This window comes from Taeniopygia guttata, chromosome 11, assembly GCF_048771995.1.
Source record: "Taeniopygia guttata chromosome 11, bTaeGut7.mat, whole genome shotgun sequence".
Taxonomy (NCBI): Eukaryota; Metazoa; Chordata; class Aves; order Passeriformes; family Estrildidae; genus Taeniopygia; species Taeniopygia guttata.
The window spans coordinates 5,719,105-5,735,525 of record NC_133036.1 but is presented as its reverse complement, the minus strand read 5'-3'; the positions used below and the strand labels follow the sequence as shown (position 1 = coordinate 5,735,525).

The 16,421-nt window shown below is 48.6% G+C and overlaps 3 protein-coding genes and 2 non-coding genes across 8 annotated transcripts in view; 3 read left to right on the top strand and 2 right to left on the bottom strand.

The window, feature by feature from the left end:
* The window catches only part of RSPRY1 (ring finger and SPRY domain containing 1), a 36,146-nt gene extending 33,074 nt beyond the window's left edge, over positions 1–3,072 (top strand). For both annotated transcript variants that reach the window (XM_072934227.1, XM_002198024.7), the window contains exon 16: positions 439–3,072. In XM_072934227.1, the coding sequence (XP_072790328.1) occupies positions 439–535 (97 nt within the window). In that variant the 3' untranslated portion in view covers positions 536–3,072. The remainder of the gene's footprint in view (positions 1–438) is intronic.
* Positions 3,073–3,278: 206 nt separating this feature from the next.
* On the top strand, positions 3,279–10,628 carry ARL2BP (ARF like GTPase 2 binding protein). 3 transcript variants are annotated; one of them, XM_030282076.4, is made up of 8 exons: positions 3,361–3,423; positions 4,305–4,481; positions 6,330–6,446; positions 6,577–6,635; positions 7,722–7,828; positions 8,468–8,553; positions 9,378–9,474; positions 10,558–10,628. In XM_030282076.4, the coding sequence occupies exons 3-8, from the start codon at positions 6,364–6,366 to the stop codon at positions 10,618–10,620; spliced, it is 495 nt and encodes a 164-aa protein (XP_030137936.1). In that variant the 5' UTR covers positions 3,361–3,423; positions 4,305–4,481; positions 6,330–6,363; the 3' UTR covers positions 10,621–10,628. The 3 variants fall into 3 exon arrangements, with proteins under 3 accessions (XP_030137940.1, XP_030137936.1, XP_030137941.1); XM_030282080.4 differs by lacking the exon at positions 6,330–6,446 and having other exon boundaries at positions 3,279–3,423; positions 4,364–4,481; XM_030282081.4 differs by lacking the exon at positions 6,330–6,446 and having other exon boundaries at positions 3,417–3,518; positions 4,364–4,481.
* A 1,717-nt stretch (positions 10,629–12,345) lies between these two features.
* On the bottom strand, positions 12,346–15,087 carry PLLP (plasmolipin). The gene is given in 4 exon segments (NM_001245258.1): positions 12,346–12,935; positions 13,015–13,134; positions 13,507–13,680; positions 14,979–15,087. Coding segments are annotated over 4 exon segments (423 nt in total). The 5' UTR covers positions 14,994–15,087; the 3' UTR covers positions 12,346–12,821.
* A 765-nt stretch (positions 15,088–15,852) lies between these two features.
* On the top strand, positions 15,853–15,935 carry TRNAL-CAG (transfer RNA leucine (anticodon CAG)). The gene has a single exon. It is a non-coding gene; the product is annotated as a tRNA-Leu (tRNA).
* A 124-nt stretch (positions 15,936–16,059) lies between these two features.
* TRNAL-CAG (transfer RNA leucine (anticodon CAG)) lies at positions 16,060–16,142 on the bottom strand. The gene has a single exon. It is a non-coding gene; the product is annotated as a tRNA-Leu (tRNA).
* Between the last annotated feature and the right edge of the window lie 279 nt (positions 16,143–16,421).

The following is a 16,421-nucleotide window of genomic DNA, read 5'->3' as shown; positions in this document are numbered from 1 at the left end:
GCAGCCTACTAATAAATGAATCCAGTTAAGTCCAATTCCTTAGAGTTTTAGAGCACTCAGGGAAGGAGTCTTGTAGATGCTGGAAAGTAAAAAAGAGATGTGCCTGGTGTGTGCCAACAAGAAGTGGAGAAGTTGCTTCGGGGCACTGGGGCTGCTCTCCAGACCAGAGTAAGTGCAAGGATTAATGAGCACAGGGAAGTGGGATCATGAGCAGCTGCAGAAGCAGCTGCAGGTCTGGGAGATGCTGAGCAGCAGGAGCTCCTCTCAAAGCTTGTAAATGGATCCATAACACCTGATAATCTTCACACTGAGGGACTGGACTTGACAGTGCCTCTGGCAGGCTGACTAAACTGCAAAGTGCTTGTGTTGTTTTGTTGTTGTTTATTAGCTTTTCATAGTGTAAAAAGCAGGCTTTAACTGGTTTTTCTTCTCCTTCAGTGACCTGTGCATGGAGTGTGCCTTGCAATTGGAGACCTGCCCTTTGTGTCGACAGGAAATACAAACCCGAGTCAGACAGATCTCTCACATTTCATGACACATGTGGAGAAATACACAGACTGGTTTTTAAAGAACTCCAACCAATACTGAAAGGGGAAAGCATCTTTAACCAATCTTTATGCACACAGAACCATAGCCATGGCCAGATTTCATGCTAATCTGTAATCTGTTTATCTTAAAACTGAAATCTTTATTAAGCTCTTCCCAGCTGCCAGCAATGGGAGCTGGTTTCAGCAGTCAGGAGCTATGGCTATTGGTTCCTCCGAGCAAGAGCAGAGGGAGTTGTCTCTTCTTCCCCTTTTCCTTCTCGCCTGTCGCAAGTGCTGAAAAATTTGCACTGGAAGTACACATACAATGCATTTTAGAAAAGAAGACAAAATAAGTATTTCCTAAAACAGGGCTGTGCTGTCTTGTGCTCGAAAGTATCTATTTTTGGCAGAAGTCAGTACTAAAAAGAGAATGCCAATGTTTTCCTGTTTAATGTAGCCTCCTGCTGGTCAGAGACTCTGTATTTCCAATATTAAACTGCTCAAAGACTGAATCTGTACACAGACTGATTTGAAAAGACAGTGTGGAGACTGTAGAGAAACTCACAGGTTTTCATAACTTGGTGATTCCAAAGAATGTTCTGATTTGTTTTTAAATGTTAAAAGATCAGTGGTATTTTCAAGTACATAATGTTTCTGATACTTTTAACTTCGGTACCCACATTTTTTTGTGAGGTTATAATTTTCAGGAGGTATTCTTAAATAATTATAATGCTGGACTGGAATTAATTTCATATTCTGGGTATTTTTATGGTATCATCAAACATCTTTTTTAATCAGTGTTGTTTTTGAAAGTTATCTCAATTTTTCCCAAGTGAATATATCTTAAAATATTAGAGTAGAGTTCTGGACCCATTTATTTAAAACAAGGTTATTTGGATAGCAATTTCAGTCTTATTCTTAACTTCTTAAAAATGCACCTTGCTTGCCACTTGTCAGTCCTGCTCTGAGCAGGTTTGGGGCCACACTTCTTATTTTTGGTAGGGATCATACAGTGGGAATCTCTGCTCCACTTTAATTACACATTTGTGATGTTTGTATGTTAAGGATGCACTTCAGTAGGCAGCTCTTGACTTTTACTAGGTTTCTACAAGGAATCAGGGTTCACAGCTGGTGTCAGTGAAGTAGCACAACAATAGGTGGGGTTCTGCTTATTTTGCACCAACTGAGGATATGACTCGGTCTCTTCCAAGTCTTGCACCAGTTGATTTTTTTAAAAATATCTGTCTGTATAGTAGAACTTTACCAATTCACACACAACTTACACCAAAACCATCCCACTTCTTGGCAGTGATTCAGCAGCAGAGGCTGTTGTAGTGAATTCTCATGGTGTGATGTAGCTTATTTTTAAAATCATTTATTATCTTTATTGTACTACAAAGTACTAACAAAGCAGGGCTAAGGCTGCTTCTTCCTGCTGAGCATTCTGGCTTCCTACAGACCTCAGCAGGAGCTGAGAGCTCTGCACACAGGTCCTAGAACCCAGCTCTCTAGGAACTCCTTTCACCTTCTGCCTTTGCTGACTCAAGGGTGCTGAACTTCATCCAGAGATGTGTGAATTAGGAAAGTTCTGTCCATTATTTTCATGTTGACTTTTGTCCAAATGTAGACAGAATCCAGCAGCAGAGTGCTGGTTAGTGTTTTTGCTAAAATGTGGATTCTCTTCCACCTTGGATGCCTGGTCTGATTTAAGTCAGACTGGCAAATCTGTGCCACAGGGATCTCATTTCCTTGCTGACTGTACTTAAGATGTTTTGCTGTATCCGTGTTTTCAGTCAGGGCCGGGTCGCTTCCAGCTCAGTGTTCAGTGAGCAAACGTGAGTGCCGTCACTGCCACAAGGGTGTTAAGAATTCAGAATCACTTGAAATGGAGTTCTAAGCTCTTCCAAATGCAGTAATGAGTTTTTATCCCTAAGGTACAAAGTTACAAATCATACTTTAGGGAAGAGGTAGGACAACCATTTTGAACTCTGCCTTAATAGAGTCTAGTAATTTCAGGGCTTTGGTTTCCCTGGCCAAGATTAACTGAGGTAAAATTTTCAGAAGTGCCTGGGATTCCTAATTCGTATCAACTGCTGTATGAGATTAAGGTCTTCAGGCCCAAGTCCACAATGGCTTCTCAGCATCTGCTGTCCCCTTGGAATGCAGCTGACCTTAGAGCCTCGCTGCCTTTGTGGACATGGGGCTAAGTGCCCGTGTTCTTTGTGAAAAAGATGTGAATGCTTTGGAAAATTTTGCCCCAGCCCGTCTTCCATGCAGCTGGTGCTGGGCAGAGGAAGGCAGCGGTGGCGGAGGAGGGAGCTGCGTTGTAGAGAACTGTCCTGTTCATTTCACGAAGGGAAAGCCTGAGCACTCTGCCCGGCTTTGTGCCGGGGGTTTGTCAGCCTGGGAACTCCATCAGCAGAGCGGCGTCAGCCTCGCCCCCTGGGGACAGGGACGGGGGCTGCTGACTCCACAGGCCCTCACAGGGGGAGGAAATCAATTGTAGCAAAGTTGTCCATTCAACAATAAAAACATTCTGAAGGCTGTTTGTTGTTCTTTAATTCCTTAAACGTGCGTGTGGGTGGGACATTCGACACAGGACCGGGGGAGTCCAGGTGCTAGCGGTGGTCGCTGGGCTGCAGCAGCTGGGGGCTGTCCCACCCCTCGGAGCTCTGCTCGCTGAGGGGAAGCCGCTCCACCACTGCCATTAACAAGCAAAGAACACTGTCTCCTGTCTGCCTCAGCCCGGGCCCGGCCCGCCATGGCGGCCCCGCCGCGCTCTGATTGGCCGGCCGGGCCGGGGGCGGGCCCAGCGGGCCGGGGCCGCCCTGTGATTGGCTGCGGGCGGGGCGGAAGAGCGCGTTCCCCAGGAGACGGCGCGAGGGGCCTGAGGGCGGTGGGTGCGGGAGCGGGGCCGGGGGCGGCGGGGCGGCACCGCCGGGAGGGGAGGGCGATGGCCGCTCCCCCGGGCCCTCTGAGGAGCGGGAGGGAGTGAGCTGGGCTGGGTGCTTGGGGAGGGACAGGGCTGGAGGGGTTTGTGCCCCCCTCGCCGGGATTGAGGATGGGGAGGCGAGGGACGCGCTCAGCTCCTGCCGTGCACGCGGTGATGCCCCGGGACTGCTCCGAGGGCCGGCGGGGCGTGAAGCCCTGAGGGGGCAGCGGGTTCCCATCGCCGGCGGCACCGGCGTGCCGTGTGCCCGGGAGCCCTGTGCCCTGTGCTCCATGTACCTGTTCCCGGGGAGCCCTGTGCTCTGTCCCCGGTGCTCGGTGTGCCCTGTCGGCGGTGATCTGTGTGCTGCGTGTGCCCTGTCCCCGGTGCTCTGTGTGCTCTGTGTGCCCTGTCCCCGGTGCTGTGTGCCCTGTCCCCGGTGATCTGTGTGCTCTGTGTGCCCTGTCCCCGGTGCCCACTCACAGCCACGGGCCGAGTGTCCAGCCGGGACACATCCTCTGGGATCGCTGTCCAAGGTCTGGCCTGCCAGCCTGGTCTGGGACACACTGGAGCAGGATGTCACCTTTACTTTACCTGGCTTTATTTCTATGTTGGTCAGTCACTGATGTTTCAGGAGGAAAGATGTAGAGGTGACCCAAAAGCCACCCACCTCAAAAGCCAACCCAAAAGGGACTGGTTGCATTTTGAGTCTATTCCCTGAATAGGCAGAGAAGGTTTCTACATTATTTGAGTTGTTACAGAAAAGCAGTAGTAATCATTTTGGAAGAAGGTAATGTTGCAATTGCTGTGTTTAAGAATTAAAATTTATTTCCTGATTTGCTTTTCAGGAAATGTATGGAATTTATCAACTGAATTTGTATTAACACTAAGTCATGTTATTCCTTAGCACTTTGGTCAAAAAGAAGAAATAACCACTAACAGCTGAAATATACAGATTGTGTCTTCCACTCTGGCTAGGCAGGAACAATGGAGACTTCTGATGGAGAAAGTTTGGGTGTAGCCACGTGAGTATGCTGCATTCTCATGTGTGAAATTTCAATAAGCTAATTGCTTATTAAAATATCTTGATAGGAATATAATTACACGAATGAATGTACACCACACTGTTTAGCAGATTCTGCCTCTTAGGAGAACAAAGGTGGAGAATGCAAAGCTGCAAGAGGGAATAACATCAGTACAGAGTTTAGGTGAAGTCAAACTAAATATCACTGGGTAGCTCTGCTGAGGGATCAGAGCAAGCCTTTAAAGGCTGGAAATTGCTTTTTCTGGTGTTTGATTTAAATTCAGAATTTCTCCTTTTCAAGAGTGTTTCTTGTCTTATGTCACTGATCCTGAGAGGAGACTCTTCCTCTTGAGTGTTCTAAAACCAAGCCCATCCACAGGTGACCTCAACCAAATTTCACACTGGGACATGCTAAGATGCTGCTTCACCCCACAGGTGTCTGCCATACTCTTCTCCCAAGAGTTGTGGCAGAAGGGGATGTGTGACTGTGCCTCTGTCATGCATGGATTTAACTCTTTCAGCCTCAGACTCCCAACAACGGCCAGGACTGCCTCAGCAGTGCAGTGTGCTGGCCCAAACTGGCTATTAGAGGTGACAGGGAATTAAACCATAGGGTTGGTAAGCTCGTGTCTCCGTAGGTGTGGGAATGCACGTGTGTTGTATAAAGAAATGGAATCGGGTTCTTCTGCAACAGGTAAATTCCATTACTTGCACAGACTTAAACCAGGGTTTAAATTAACACTTTTGTTAGGGTAAGCTGTAGAACTAGCAGTGGCATTTATTTGGAGGGGGGAAAAGAGTGGGAATTATCGCTGGCACAGTCAGGGCATGCCAGGGGCAGCGCTGAGCCAGGCGAGTGCCCGGGCTGTCCCTGGGCTGGGCCAGCCCCGCTGTCCGGCCCTCTGCCCTCCCGCGGGCTCGGCTCCGCTCCCGGGAGCAGGAATGTTGTTGCTAGGATATCGTCGCTCACTGAGCAGACGCCTTTTTAAATCAAAGATCTCTTAATTTTTTCTGATCAGAGCGAGCCTGATTATAGTTAAACTGTCAGTTAAAATACTGTTGGATTAATTTCACTGGAGTATTCTCTAATGGCAAAGTAACTTTAATGAGCTTTTCTAAACTTAGTCTGAAGGGCTATCCTACTCTGTTTACTGATGAGAAAGAGACATTCTGTTGAATTTAAATGGTTCTTTCACTAATCAAAGCAAATTTTTTTTCTTAAAGACAAATATCCCCATTTCTTTGAGACTTATTTCCCTACATATGAGAAAAGTTATTCTTTCATCCCTTGAAGAAAATAGGAAGAGTTCATGTCCCACTAAAGATGAGCTGTGAATGCCAAAGACATCCTGTGGATTATTTCCTGTGTCTGAACAAGTTGCACAATAATAGATCCAGACTCCTGATGCTGGCACCATAGATTTCTTCCCTGGATTAATTCAGATTCATAATGATGTTTAATATTTGCACATGATAGAATAACTTTAGGAGATTATCCCATTTTTTTTTTGGATCATATAAGGATGTTTCTTGCATAAGAAAAATATTTAAGTTTCTTCGCTTATGGGTTAGGTTTGGTTAGGGTTAGGTAATGAGGTATACTTGTGTATACATTCAGTTTAAATTGTTCCACAAGACCAAATATTTCAAAATATTCTCTAGAGTGTCTACATTGCTCTGATCACCATGTGCAGGAAAGAGAAGGGAAACTGGTAACAGCTGGGATTTCGGGGGTGGAAAAGGCTTAATTTGCTGTTCTAATTACACTCTTTACACTCTTTTGCACCAGAACTAGAATTACCTTGACAGTGATGCCAGTAAAATAACATTTATTCTTTCTTGCAATTAGGCACCTTACTGGGAGGAAATAGAGTAGAGGTCTGATGGGAATCTCCATGGAGCAGTCTTCTCATCAGTGCCATGGATTGTTTTGTAGGTTGAACCTAGGAAGTTCTTCAGTTATCTTGTAATTACTGGGTTTATTTGTACTTAGGCTTTTGTTAACACTTTTTAATTTTAACTTTAATTTCTGCTGTGGTCAATATATATATATATATATGGTCAATATATATATATATATATTCCTTTGCTTTCAGCTCCACCACTTCTGATGAGTTTGATGCAGTTGTTGGCTATCTGGAGGATATCATAATGGGTAAGGTCTACAAGTAGGTACAGACAACAGGGCTGTTAAATGTGTTGCAGCTTCTCTTCTGTTAATTAGCCAACATACAGAGCCCCTCCCTGCTTCATGGTGGCTTTCCTTCCTTTCCTACCTGGTAGTGTAGTAAAAATATACATAAAATCCTTCTGTGTGCATGTGACTCTTGAAAATTATTCTCCACATTACTGCAGTACACTGCTCCTTAGAGAAACAGTAAAGATGCTTGTGCATCTCACAGAGAAATCAAAGCTCTCTGGGATTTTTATGGAAGAGACTGTGAAAGGCAGCCTTCCCTTCCCCAGCTCTGCCCAAACTTCTCCTGACATGACTGTCAGGAAGTTCTTAGAAGCTGCCATGGTTTGTCTGGGCAGTTTTTTGCAGTGCCCAGCTGCTGCTGCTGCTGCTGCTGCAGGGAGCCTTTTGCACTCTGATATAAAATGCCTGAGCTGCAGGCTGAGAGTTGGTTTTATTCCAGGACTGGAAGCTGCAAGAATGGGGAACCTTATTTCTTTCAATCCAACCCTGAAGCACAGAGATGGTCATAGAATCACAGAATGGTTTAGGTTGGAAGGGGCCTTAAAGATCACTCAAATCCCCCTGCCATGGGCAGAGACACCTTCCACTGGAGCAGGCTGCTCACAATCCCATCCAGCCTGGCCACCTGGCAGTAAAAGGTGCTCAGTTCTCAGGGGTGTGGTTTTAACTGAGCAGTGTGTGCAGGAAAGTTTTTTACAAGGTGCCAAGGCAGAATTCATGCTGATCAGCCACTTAATAAAAAATACAGATGTTATGTTGACTTTAGAGCCAGAGCAAAAAGAGGTTGAGCATAAATAACTATTAATAAATGTAGAGAAGGAGGAGTGTTTTGGTGATATTTCACCATCAGCCTCTGTCCTCTCACAGCTGGGTCAGAAGTGGTGGTTTGGCAGCAGCTGTGGTGCTGATGTGATGAACTCTGCACGTGTGCAGGGCTCTGTGGTTACAGCAGGGAAGCAGAGGACCAGTGAATGTGGGGTTTGTGTTACAGAAAGAATGACTAAACTCCTAACTCTGTGCTGCATTTCTGTTATGGCTCAGATGATGACTTCCAGTTAATACAGAGGAATTTTTTAGAGAAGCACTACCAGGAGTTCGATGACTCAGAAGAAAACAAACTCATCTATACGGACATTTTTAATGAATATGTAAGATACCTTTTCCTTTTTTTTTTTTTTTTTTTTTTTGTGGGTGTTTTTTTTGTTTTTTAATATAGTTCTCCCTCTATAAAATACTGGGTTTACATGGAGCAGATCCCAACATATTCCTGTCTTCTTCAGAAGCACAGCCATGATCTGTGAGCAAGTAAAGTTTTTTTTCTGAAGCGGTTCCTTTCTTGTTGTTTATCACAAGATTTTGTAGAGATATTTTGGAGGCTGTATCACTCCATTGAATACAAATTTAGCCAGTTGCTGTAGTAAATAATGTGTTTAGCAAAGTTTCTTCTTCTCCAGTTGTATTATTTATTTTATTAGATAATTCAATCACATTCTTCATGCAAAGCATAATCAAGAAACTAGACCACTCTACTATTCAGTACCATTAAATGAGTTGGAAAAATATTTGTTACTAGATACAAATAGTCAGTGTTTGTTCTCCCCAAGATCCCCAGCAAAAAATGTGCAGCTCTGTGCCTCAGGGCTGGTGTGAGAACAGAACCAGCAACACCCACTGAGGAATCTGCAGTTGTGCCCATGGATCATGCAGAGTGTGGATCATGCTGTTTGAAATCTGCTTCTGAAATCTGTTGTGATCTTACTGGGGTGGTTTGTCTGGGTTTTTTTCAGATCTCTTTAGTAGAGAAATACATTGAAGAGAAGTTGCTTGATCGGATTCGTGGGTTTGATATGGTTGCTTTCACAGTGTCACTGCAGTAAGTCTCTGCTTTGCTTTTGGTTGAGGAGTGGCTTATGTGCCTCTCAGTTCTTTTTATCTAGATTAAAGCTTAGGTTTTTGGCTGTTCTCCCTTTAGATAATGGTTCCACTTTAACTTGAAATAGAAGTGTTCATGCTGGCAGTGTCTGACCATTTTCATGCTATCAGCATGTCCTGCTACTCTAAATTTCTGAATTTTCCTGCTGAAATATATTGGATTTGAAGGGGTAGGAAGAGAAATCAGAATGAGAGCACTGGAGCATTTTCATATTGCTTGTCACTTTGAAGCCAGACCCTTAAAAGGTTGTGTCTTATCTCTCCCAGGCACCTCAGTAGCCTGGTGGTGTTTCACTCATGTGGTTGAATTCCTTTATTGCAGTTTTCATATGGAGCATCCAGAGAAGAGTTTGGTTTGTGTTCACCTTTTGCATTGGGTCATTTTAGCTTAACCAGCTTCCTGAACAGCTTGTTTTTGAAAGATCACTGGTTTTCCCCTTGAATAAGAAGATCAAGTGTAATTGGGAACTGAGTATCTTAAAACATTTTAATCTGGTTAATTTTTAATGTTTCTTAAATAAAAGCTCAGGTTTTCAAGGACTGATATGATACTCATAGGTCTTGGATTTAGATAAATGTAATAATGTAGTTGGATTGAAAATACTGCATGGTAATATTTGGCTGCAGTTTTGCTATATGATAACCTGCAATAACATTCTTATTTAAATACTGATATCATTCTACTTGTCCGTTTTGACCTTGTACCATTTTAAAAAGAACTTTTCTCACACAATTTTCTCATTTCCCAACTCTTTTTCTCTGTAGACAGCACAAAGATGAAATGCCAGGTGATATATTTGACCTGCTTCTCACATTTACAGACTTTCTGGCTTTCAAAGAAATGTTCTTGGAATACAGAGCTGTGAGTATATCACATTGTTTATTTTCTTTGGCACGGTAGCTGTTTATTTTTTGTAGCTCCATCTGAGAGTACCAAAGGAAAAGTTACTACAGTAGGTCAGAGTATTTAATCAAAGGCTCTAACAGACTCAAAAGAAAAATTATTTCACTGAGTGGCTTTTTAAACTCAAACTGCACATTTAATAATTTCTAGAAAACATTAATAAAGCTGGCATGTGGACCAGTTCTTCCTGCTTTTGTGAACTTCCTGCATTTCTGAATATTGTTTTCCAAATGAGCAGAGGGGAATACTTTTTCAAGTCTCTGAGCTTGTGGAGTCTCCATCCTTGGAGATATTCTAAAGTTGTCTGGACACAGTCCTGAGTGACTGTACTTGAGCATGGGGTTTGCCCCAGATGACCTCCAGAGATCCCTTTTCACCTTGGCCATTCCGACTCTATAGTATCTTCTTTTATTTTTTATTCCTAGTCTATCAAAAATTTGATTTTTAAGCATCTTTCATTTGCTTTCTCCTCCTTTCTGTGCCAGCTGGAGAAATAAACAAAAGTGCTAAGGTTTTTTGGATGAGGTTTTTCCTAGCAAAATAAAAATCAGTGCTCTCCAGTGTCGGTCCAGTCCTGTTTGATAAGGAGCAAAAGAGTCACAGTTGTGGTTATGCCTCTGCCTCTTCCCCATCCCTGTGAATTTTGTGGAAATGGGGACAGGCTGAAGAGGAAGAATCAGTCTGTGTATCAGCATCAGGAGGAGTTTCAGGTGGGATTTGCAGTCTGGGGTCTCTGAGAGACAAACGACAGGAGGCAGATTTCAGTAGATCCCTGAGCCACCGGCACAGCGTTCCCAACCAGGGCTGAGCAAAGCTCTGCTCTGACACGGGCAGACCTGGCAGGTGACAGCCCCTCGGCCCAGGCATTCCTGCACAATCTTCTTGGGTTCACAAGAAGAATTCAATCACAGATGCTCAAGTAACATGTGATTTTATATTGGTTTGATGCAGCAGAAAATGTACTGCCTGTTTCATTTTTTGAAGTGCTTATTCCAAACTATCATGGAGTCACAGATTCCTTTTTTCCCCCCATGTTTCTAGGAAAAAGAAGGTCGAAGTCTGGATTTAAGCAGTGCATTAGTGGTGACATCATTAAACCATTAAACAAGTCATTCTGATGGGAGTTCTGTTGTATTTTAAGCAAGGTCTATTCAAATTTTAGAGGTGAAAGGCGGCGATTCCCAAGAGAGGGCCGGGGCAGAGGGGCGGGGACTCGGCTCCACGCTGCCAAGAGGGAGGTGGGTGCTCGGTGGGGCAGGGCCAGGACTGTGGGTCCCTCTCCAGGGGATGAAATCAAAGCTTTCTGGAATTTTTATACCCTTTTACATACATACAACCTTTTACAGGTTGGAAGAGACTGTGTGAGGCAGTCTTCCTTTCCCCAGCTCTACCTGTCATGATTGTCAGGATGTTCTTAGAAGCTGCTGTGGTTTGTCTGAACAGTTTTCTGCAGTGCCCAGCTGCTGCTACTGCTGCAGGAAGCCTTTTGCACTCTCATATAAAGTGCCTGAGCTGCAGTTTGAGCTCCTTGTTCTTTGTCCTGTCTCTGCTGAATACAGAGAACAGTTTATTCCTTCTGTTCCTGCAGCACCATTGCTTAACTGGAAATCATCCAGTTCCAACCCCCTTCCACTGGAGCAGGTTGCTCACAATCCCATCCAGCTTGGCCACCTGGCAGTAAAAAGATGCTCAGTTCTCAGGGATGTGGTTTTAACTGAGCAGTCAGTGTGTGCAGGGAAGTTTTTTACAAGGTGCCAAGGCAGAATTCATGCTGATCAGCCATCAGCTGCTTTATAGGAACAGCACATCATTTCTTTGGTCACATCCTTCCCAGAGAGATGTAGATTCTGGAGCCTCAGTTGCCTGGTGACGCAGCTGAATCTGGAGAAATGCTAACTAGGTTAATTTGGAACGTTTCAGAGTTTGGAAGGCTGAGACCCTTGCCCTTTATCAGTGTTTGTAAGTAAATTTTCTTTCTAGATTTTGAAATTCAATAGTGGCTCTGATGTAAATTTTTATTAATTTTATGGGTTTTATTTACTTACTGTTCCTGTTTTATATATATATATATGTCTATATATTCATAACTGTGGAAATTTGACCCTTGATTTACTCACTGACAACCAAATAAAGGCAGATCTGTCACGGGCCAATGCCATGTGTCCAGTTCCTTTTCAGTTCTCACCTTCCATCAATGCAGTTCCATTTCCTGATCCTGCCTCTGCAGACAACCTGGTAAATCTTTTTCCCATGCAGAGCATGCAGTAAGATTTGCAGTGTAGCTCACCATGCACCAGCTTTTGAACTCACTGAATCTACTTTTACTACCTTTTACAAGGAGGGTGTGAAAGGAAAAAAAGCTGCTCTGCCTGGCTGAGCATCACTTCTCATTCTGACAAACACCCAGAAGGTGAATTTCTAGTCTGCAGCATGGGAGAGCAGTGTGGTTCTTCCCTCTCCTGAGGCATTGATCATGCCTGTGTTCCCAGAGCTTTTGCAGTCTTGACTGTAATTTCTGAAAATGCCCTGCAGTTAATGGGCAAAATTGACTTGCTGGTTAATTAGGTGAACTCAGGAGTGTGTGATGCTGAGCCAGGAAGAGGGAGTGATCAAAGCCTTGGCACCTCGCTTGTGTTCTTGTGGTCTTGGCTGCACACTCTGAGCGTGTGTGTGCATAAAGCAATGAGAGGTGAACCCTGTGGACTTGTTCCTTCCACAGCCCACATGGAGTGGGAAGGAACAGCCACCTCTGCAGTGACATCTCTGCTGTCCCTGCCATGCTGTGCTGCCTTCTCACAAGACAAGTTTTCTCATTACAGACTCCAGTGCTAGATTTAGGAATGTTTTTATTTAAAGCATAAACTTTATATTCAAATTGTTAGAAATCAATACAAGAGCAGTTATGACTACTTCCATTGCTTCACGTCTCATCTTCCAGCTCTGCCACTGTTTCTGCACCCTGTTAATTGCATTACTTACACTGTAGCTGTGAATGAGCAGAGAGGGGAGCCTGGGCTTGGGTTAGTCAGTTTTAGTACTGGACTGTGCCAAACTGGCTGAGCCCCCTCAGTGGAGCTGCTCTGGTGAGGATCTAGATGAGCCCTGGGGATGAGCAGGAGCTGCAGCCCCAGCGAGTCCGTGTCCCCCGTGGGATCGTGCTGTGGGCACGTCAGCTGGAAGCATCAGTGCTGACCACTGCTGCCAGCACAGGCTGGTCCCAAAACGAGCCCTGGTGGCACACGAGGCTCCAAGCCTGGCACAAGCTGGTGCAGGGTGGCCCGTGGCCGGGCTTTGCTGTCCGCTCCTTACACGTGGTCGGTCACTTGGCTGGTGGCCGCGTTGCTGCCGAGCCCTTTCCAGGCGCGGAAGCTGAAGAAGGTGCTCACCCCGTAGGTGATCATCGTGACGCAGGCGAAGAACTGGAAGAGGAGCACATCCCACGTGTGACCAGGGTGGCTGCCCCAGCCCCCCGGCCCTCCCCTGCCCGCCAGTACTCACAGAGGCGGCAGCTCTGCGGTTGTAGTCCCACTGCCGCCAGGACGTCGGCTGCACGGCGGCCGCGCACGTCACGAAGGCAGTGATGTACAGCACGGTGGCCATGGCGTTGTAGATCATCAGCTGGAGAAACAAAGAGGAGCTCGTGAGGTCTGGCTCAGGCTCCTGCATGCTGGGGCGAGGCAGGAGCAAAAGGCTCAGGTTCACATTCCTCCCCGTTCCCCCGGAGAACACATAAAATGCTCCCCAGGTTGTGCTGGGAGGTTTTTGGATGACACAACTGCAGCAGTTGGTGGCTATAACTTTCTGGATTGACACAGGATTTTTCTGTTTGAGCATTTTCTAAGCAATTCAAGGGCAGAATGAAACAATGTCACTGTGCAGAGCGCAGGGGACTTGGTTCCATCAGCCCAGAAGAGACTGAAGCCTTCCCAGACTGTCTTTCCAAGATGTTTCCCTCTTGGAATCCCTCCTCACTCCCTCTCAGTTACGCACCACGAGGGGCCAGGGGATCATGTAGAACTTCTGATGAAGTTGCAGGAGGTAAGTCACGAAGAAAAGGAGTGTTAGTATCCAGAAGAAGAGGGACACAAACATCACCCAGCCGTATGCCGCGTGGAGGTGGTACGTCGTGGCGGCAATGAGAGACCACACCAGCAAACCGAGCACCTGTGGGGTGAAACGGGGAACCTGTTCAGGGGCTGGTTCCTGCAGGAGGAGCACAGAACATCGCCCAGAAGCCCAGGCACAGCAGCACCAACAGCTTTTGGGTTCCCCTCACTCCGGGAAAGCAGCGGCACACTCAGTGGGAGAAGGGCTCCTGCCTATTGTCAGGGAGGCAACACAACAGCCTTTGTCCTGCCCGCGTCCAACGCCCTGCTTGGTGCTTGGCTGCCCTGACAATGCGTCCTTGTCTGTCACATCCATTTCTAACACTCGTGATCACAAAATATGTGCTGGGGAGAAACATGCAGAGGGGCTCCTGCAGGAGTGGGAGGTGGCACGCGTGAGCTGCCCCGCTCTGGCTGCTGCCGGGGGAAAGCAGGAGCCTGTTTAACAGCGTGGCCTGAGCGAGGGGCTGCAGGGGTGGGACCGGCTGCAGAGTTGAAAGGTCTCAGCTGCTGGTCTTGTTTCCATCTCTCTTTCCTAGCGCCCCTACAAGGCACCCCCAGCAGCATCCTGCCCAGCCCCTGTCCTCAGCGTTTGTCTCTGTGTCACCACCAGCTCAGCAGCGGCCAGGGGCTGGAATCTGGAGCCAGGTCTGTGCCAGCTGTTTCACGGTGGCTGCTCAGGGCACATCCCACAACGCTGCCCCGAGGAGAGAGGACGAGTGAACAGGCTCCCACGCAGCGGGGCAGCACCGTGGGCAGGTCACAAGTGGCCCAGCAGGCAGCTGAACACCCACCCCGTGCATTCATGCGGCACCGCGGTCCCGGGGAGGGCACCAGCGGGAGATTATTGCGGTTGCCTCCAATGCTGAAGCAATGGGCAGTGATGCTGCTGCTCGATTTGACGGCGCAAGGACCTTGGAGCTCCTCTGAGAGCAGCCCTCAAAGCCTGGGAGGACAACCTGGAGATCTGAGAGTGTTCCAGGGAGCGTGGGAGCCTCACGAGCAACCTCAGCACAGTTTCCCTGGAGTCACTGGGCTTCATACACCCCCGACCCCTTGGCTGTGCCCTGCGGAGATGCCCGCGCATCAGCCCGTGCCTGGCACTGGGGACCACTGAGCAGAGTTACAACCGGCAAGGGGTGTGAGGACAAGAATCCGACTTTTCCTCTGGCTTTACAAAATGAAGGAGGCGAGAGGAGGCTGCACTGTCTTAGGGCTGGGGATTACCTAGGGTTAGACAGCGGAGATGGAGTCGGAGCGGCAGCCAAAGAGAGCCCGGGCTGTTTCCAGCTGAAGAAAAGCACCCAAGTGGGCGATGCCCTCCCCCCTCCGCCGCGCCCCCTGCCCGGTACTCACGGCCTGGACGCCCATCAGCCCCCCGAGCGGCGAGAGCAAGAAGGAGCCGTCCAGGGCCGGGGGCGAGCCCGGGGAGGCGCTCCGGGCTCGCGCGGCGCCGGGCAGCCCCGCCATGCCGCGCACCGGCCCCGGGACGGCCCCGGCACGGCCCCTCCGCGGGCGGGGCGCGGGTGGCTCCGGGGTGGCCGGGCCGAGCCCCGAGGCTGCCCCCGCCCCGCCGCCCCCGGGCATCGGCGGAGCCTCCGCCCGGCGCTGCGATGCTGTGCCTGGAGCAGCCCGGGTCACCGCGAACCCTCCGTGCAGCCGCGTCCTGCTCGGGGCTCACTCATTTGGTGGCCTCCGGCGCATCATAGTGCCTGATGTTGCTCCCTCTGCGGGGGCCGGGCGACACGCGTCTCCTTGTTAAATCCTGGAATAATTTGGGTTGGAAGCGATCTTTAGGCACCTCGTTCTAACCTCCTGCCTTGCAGGGACACATTCCACTAGACCAGGTTGCTCCAAGCCCTTGGACTCGCTCCAACCTGGCCTTGGACACTTCCAGGGACGGGGCAGCCACAGCTTCTCTGGGCAATCTGAGCAGTGCCTCACCACCCTCCACTTCGGGAGATTTCTGTCAGCCCGGATCTCGGGCTGGTCCGGGTCGCTCTGGGTGGCAGCAGGACCCTCTGGACTATCAGCCACAGTCCCAGTTTGGTGCCATGTGCCCAGCGCACCGCCGGCCCCATCACGCCGATCGCTAGTGCAGGCCGCGGCTCAGGGCTGGGCCCGGCCTTGTCCCCGGCGGTGTCCCCGGCATGTCCCAGCGGTGACCGGACAGGGCAGCTCGGCCGGGTTCTGGGATGGGGGCCGGCTGTAAACCATTCGAAAACGGCAGGTCAGGATGGCCGAGCGGTCTAAGGCGCTGCGTTCAGGTCGCAGTCTCCCCTGGAGGCGTGGGTTCGAATCCCACTTCTGACAGCTTCTTTTGCGCCGCCCGGCGGGAGCTTTTAGCTGAGGGCGGAGCCGTGAGTGGGAAACTAAAGCGCGCAATTAAAAGCAACTAACTGATTAACTACCGGCGAGCAGCGCAAAAAGGAACAGCTGTCAGAAGTGGGATTCGAACCCACGCCTCCAGGGGAGACTGCGACCTGAACGCAGCGCCTTAGACCGCTCGGCCATCCTGACACCGCTGGGCGGCCCCATCGGCCCGTGCTACACTTGAGGGCGGTGTGCGACGTTCTGTGAGTTCCGCCGCCCCGCGGGCTGTGACACCTCCCCGGGGAGTTTTCCCAAAGCCCGACCTCCCTCTGCGTGAAGAACCTTTTCCTAACATCCAACCTAAACTTCCCCTGGTGCAGCTTCAGCTGTTCGCTCAGGTTCCGTCACTGGACACAGACAGCAGCGATCAGCGTTGCCCCTCCTGAGGCAGCTGCAGCCCACAGTGAGCTCTGCCCTCAGAATCCT

Bases quoted from the DNA above. Each gene is read 5' to 3' on its own strand.
- ARL2BP (XM_030282076.4), top strand. From the start codon at position 6,364: ATGGGAATCTCCATGGAGCAGTCTTCTCATCAGTGCCATGGATTGTTT. The intron at 6,636-7,721 runs GTAAGGTCTACA...GTTATGGCTCAG, and splicing joins TCTGGAGGATATCATAATGG to ATGATGACTTCCAGTTAATA. The intron at 7,829-8,467 runs GTAAGATACCTT...GGTTTTTTTCAG, and splicing joins CGGACATTTTTAATGAATAT to ATCTCTTTAGTAGAGAAATA.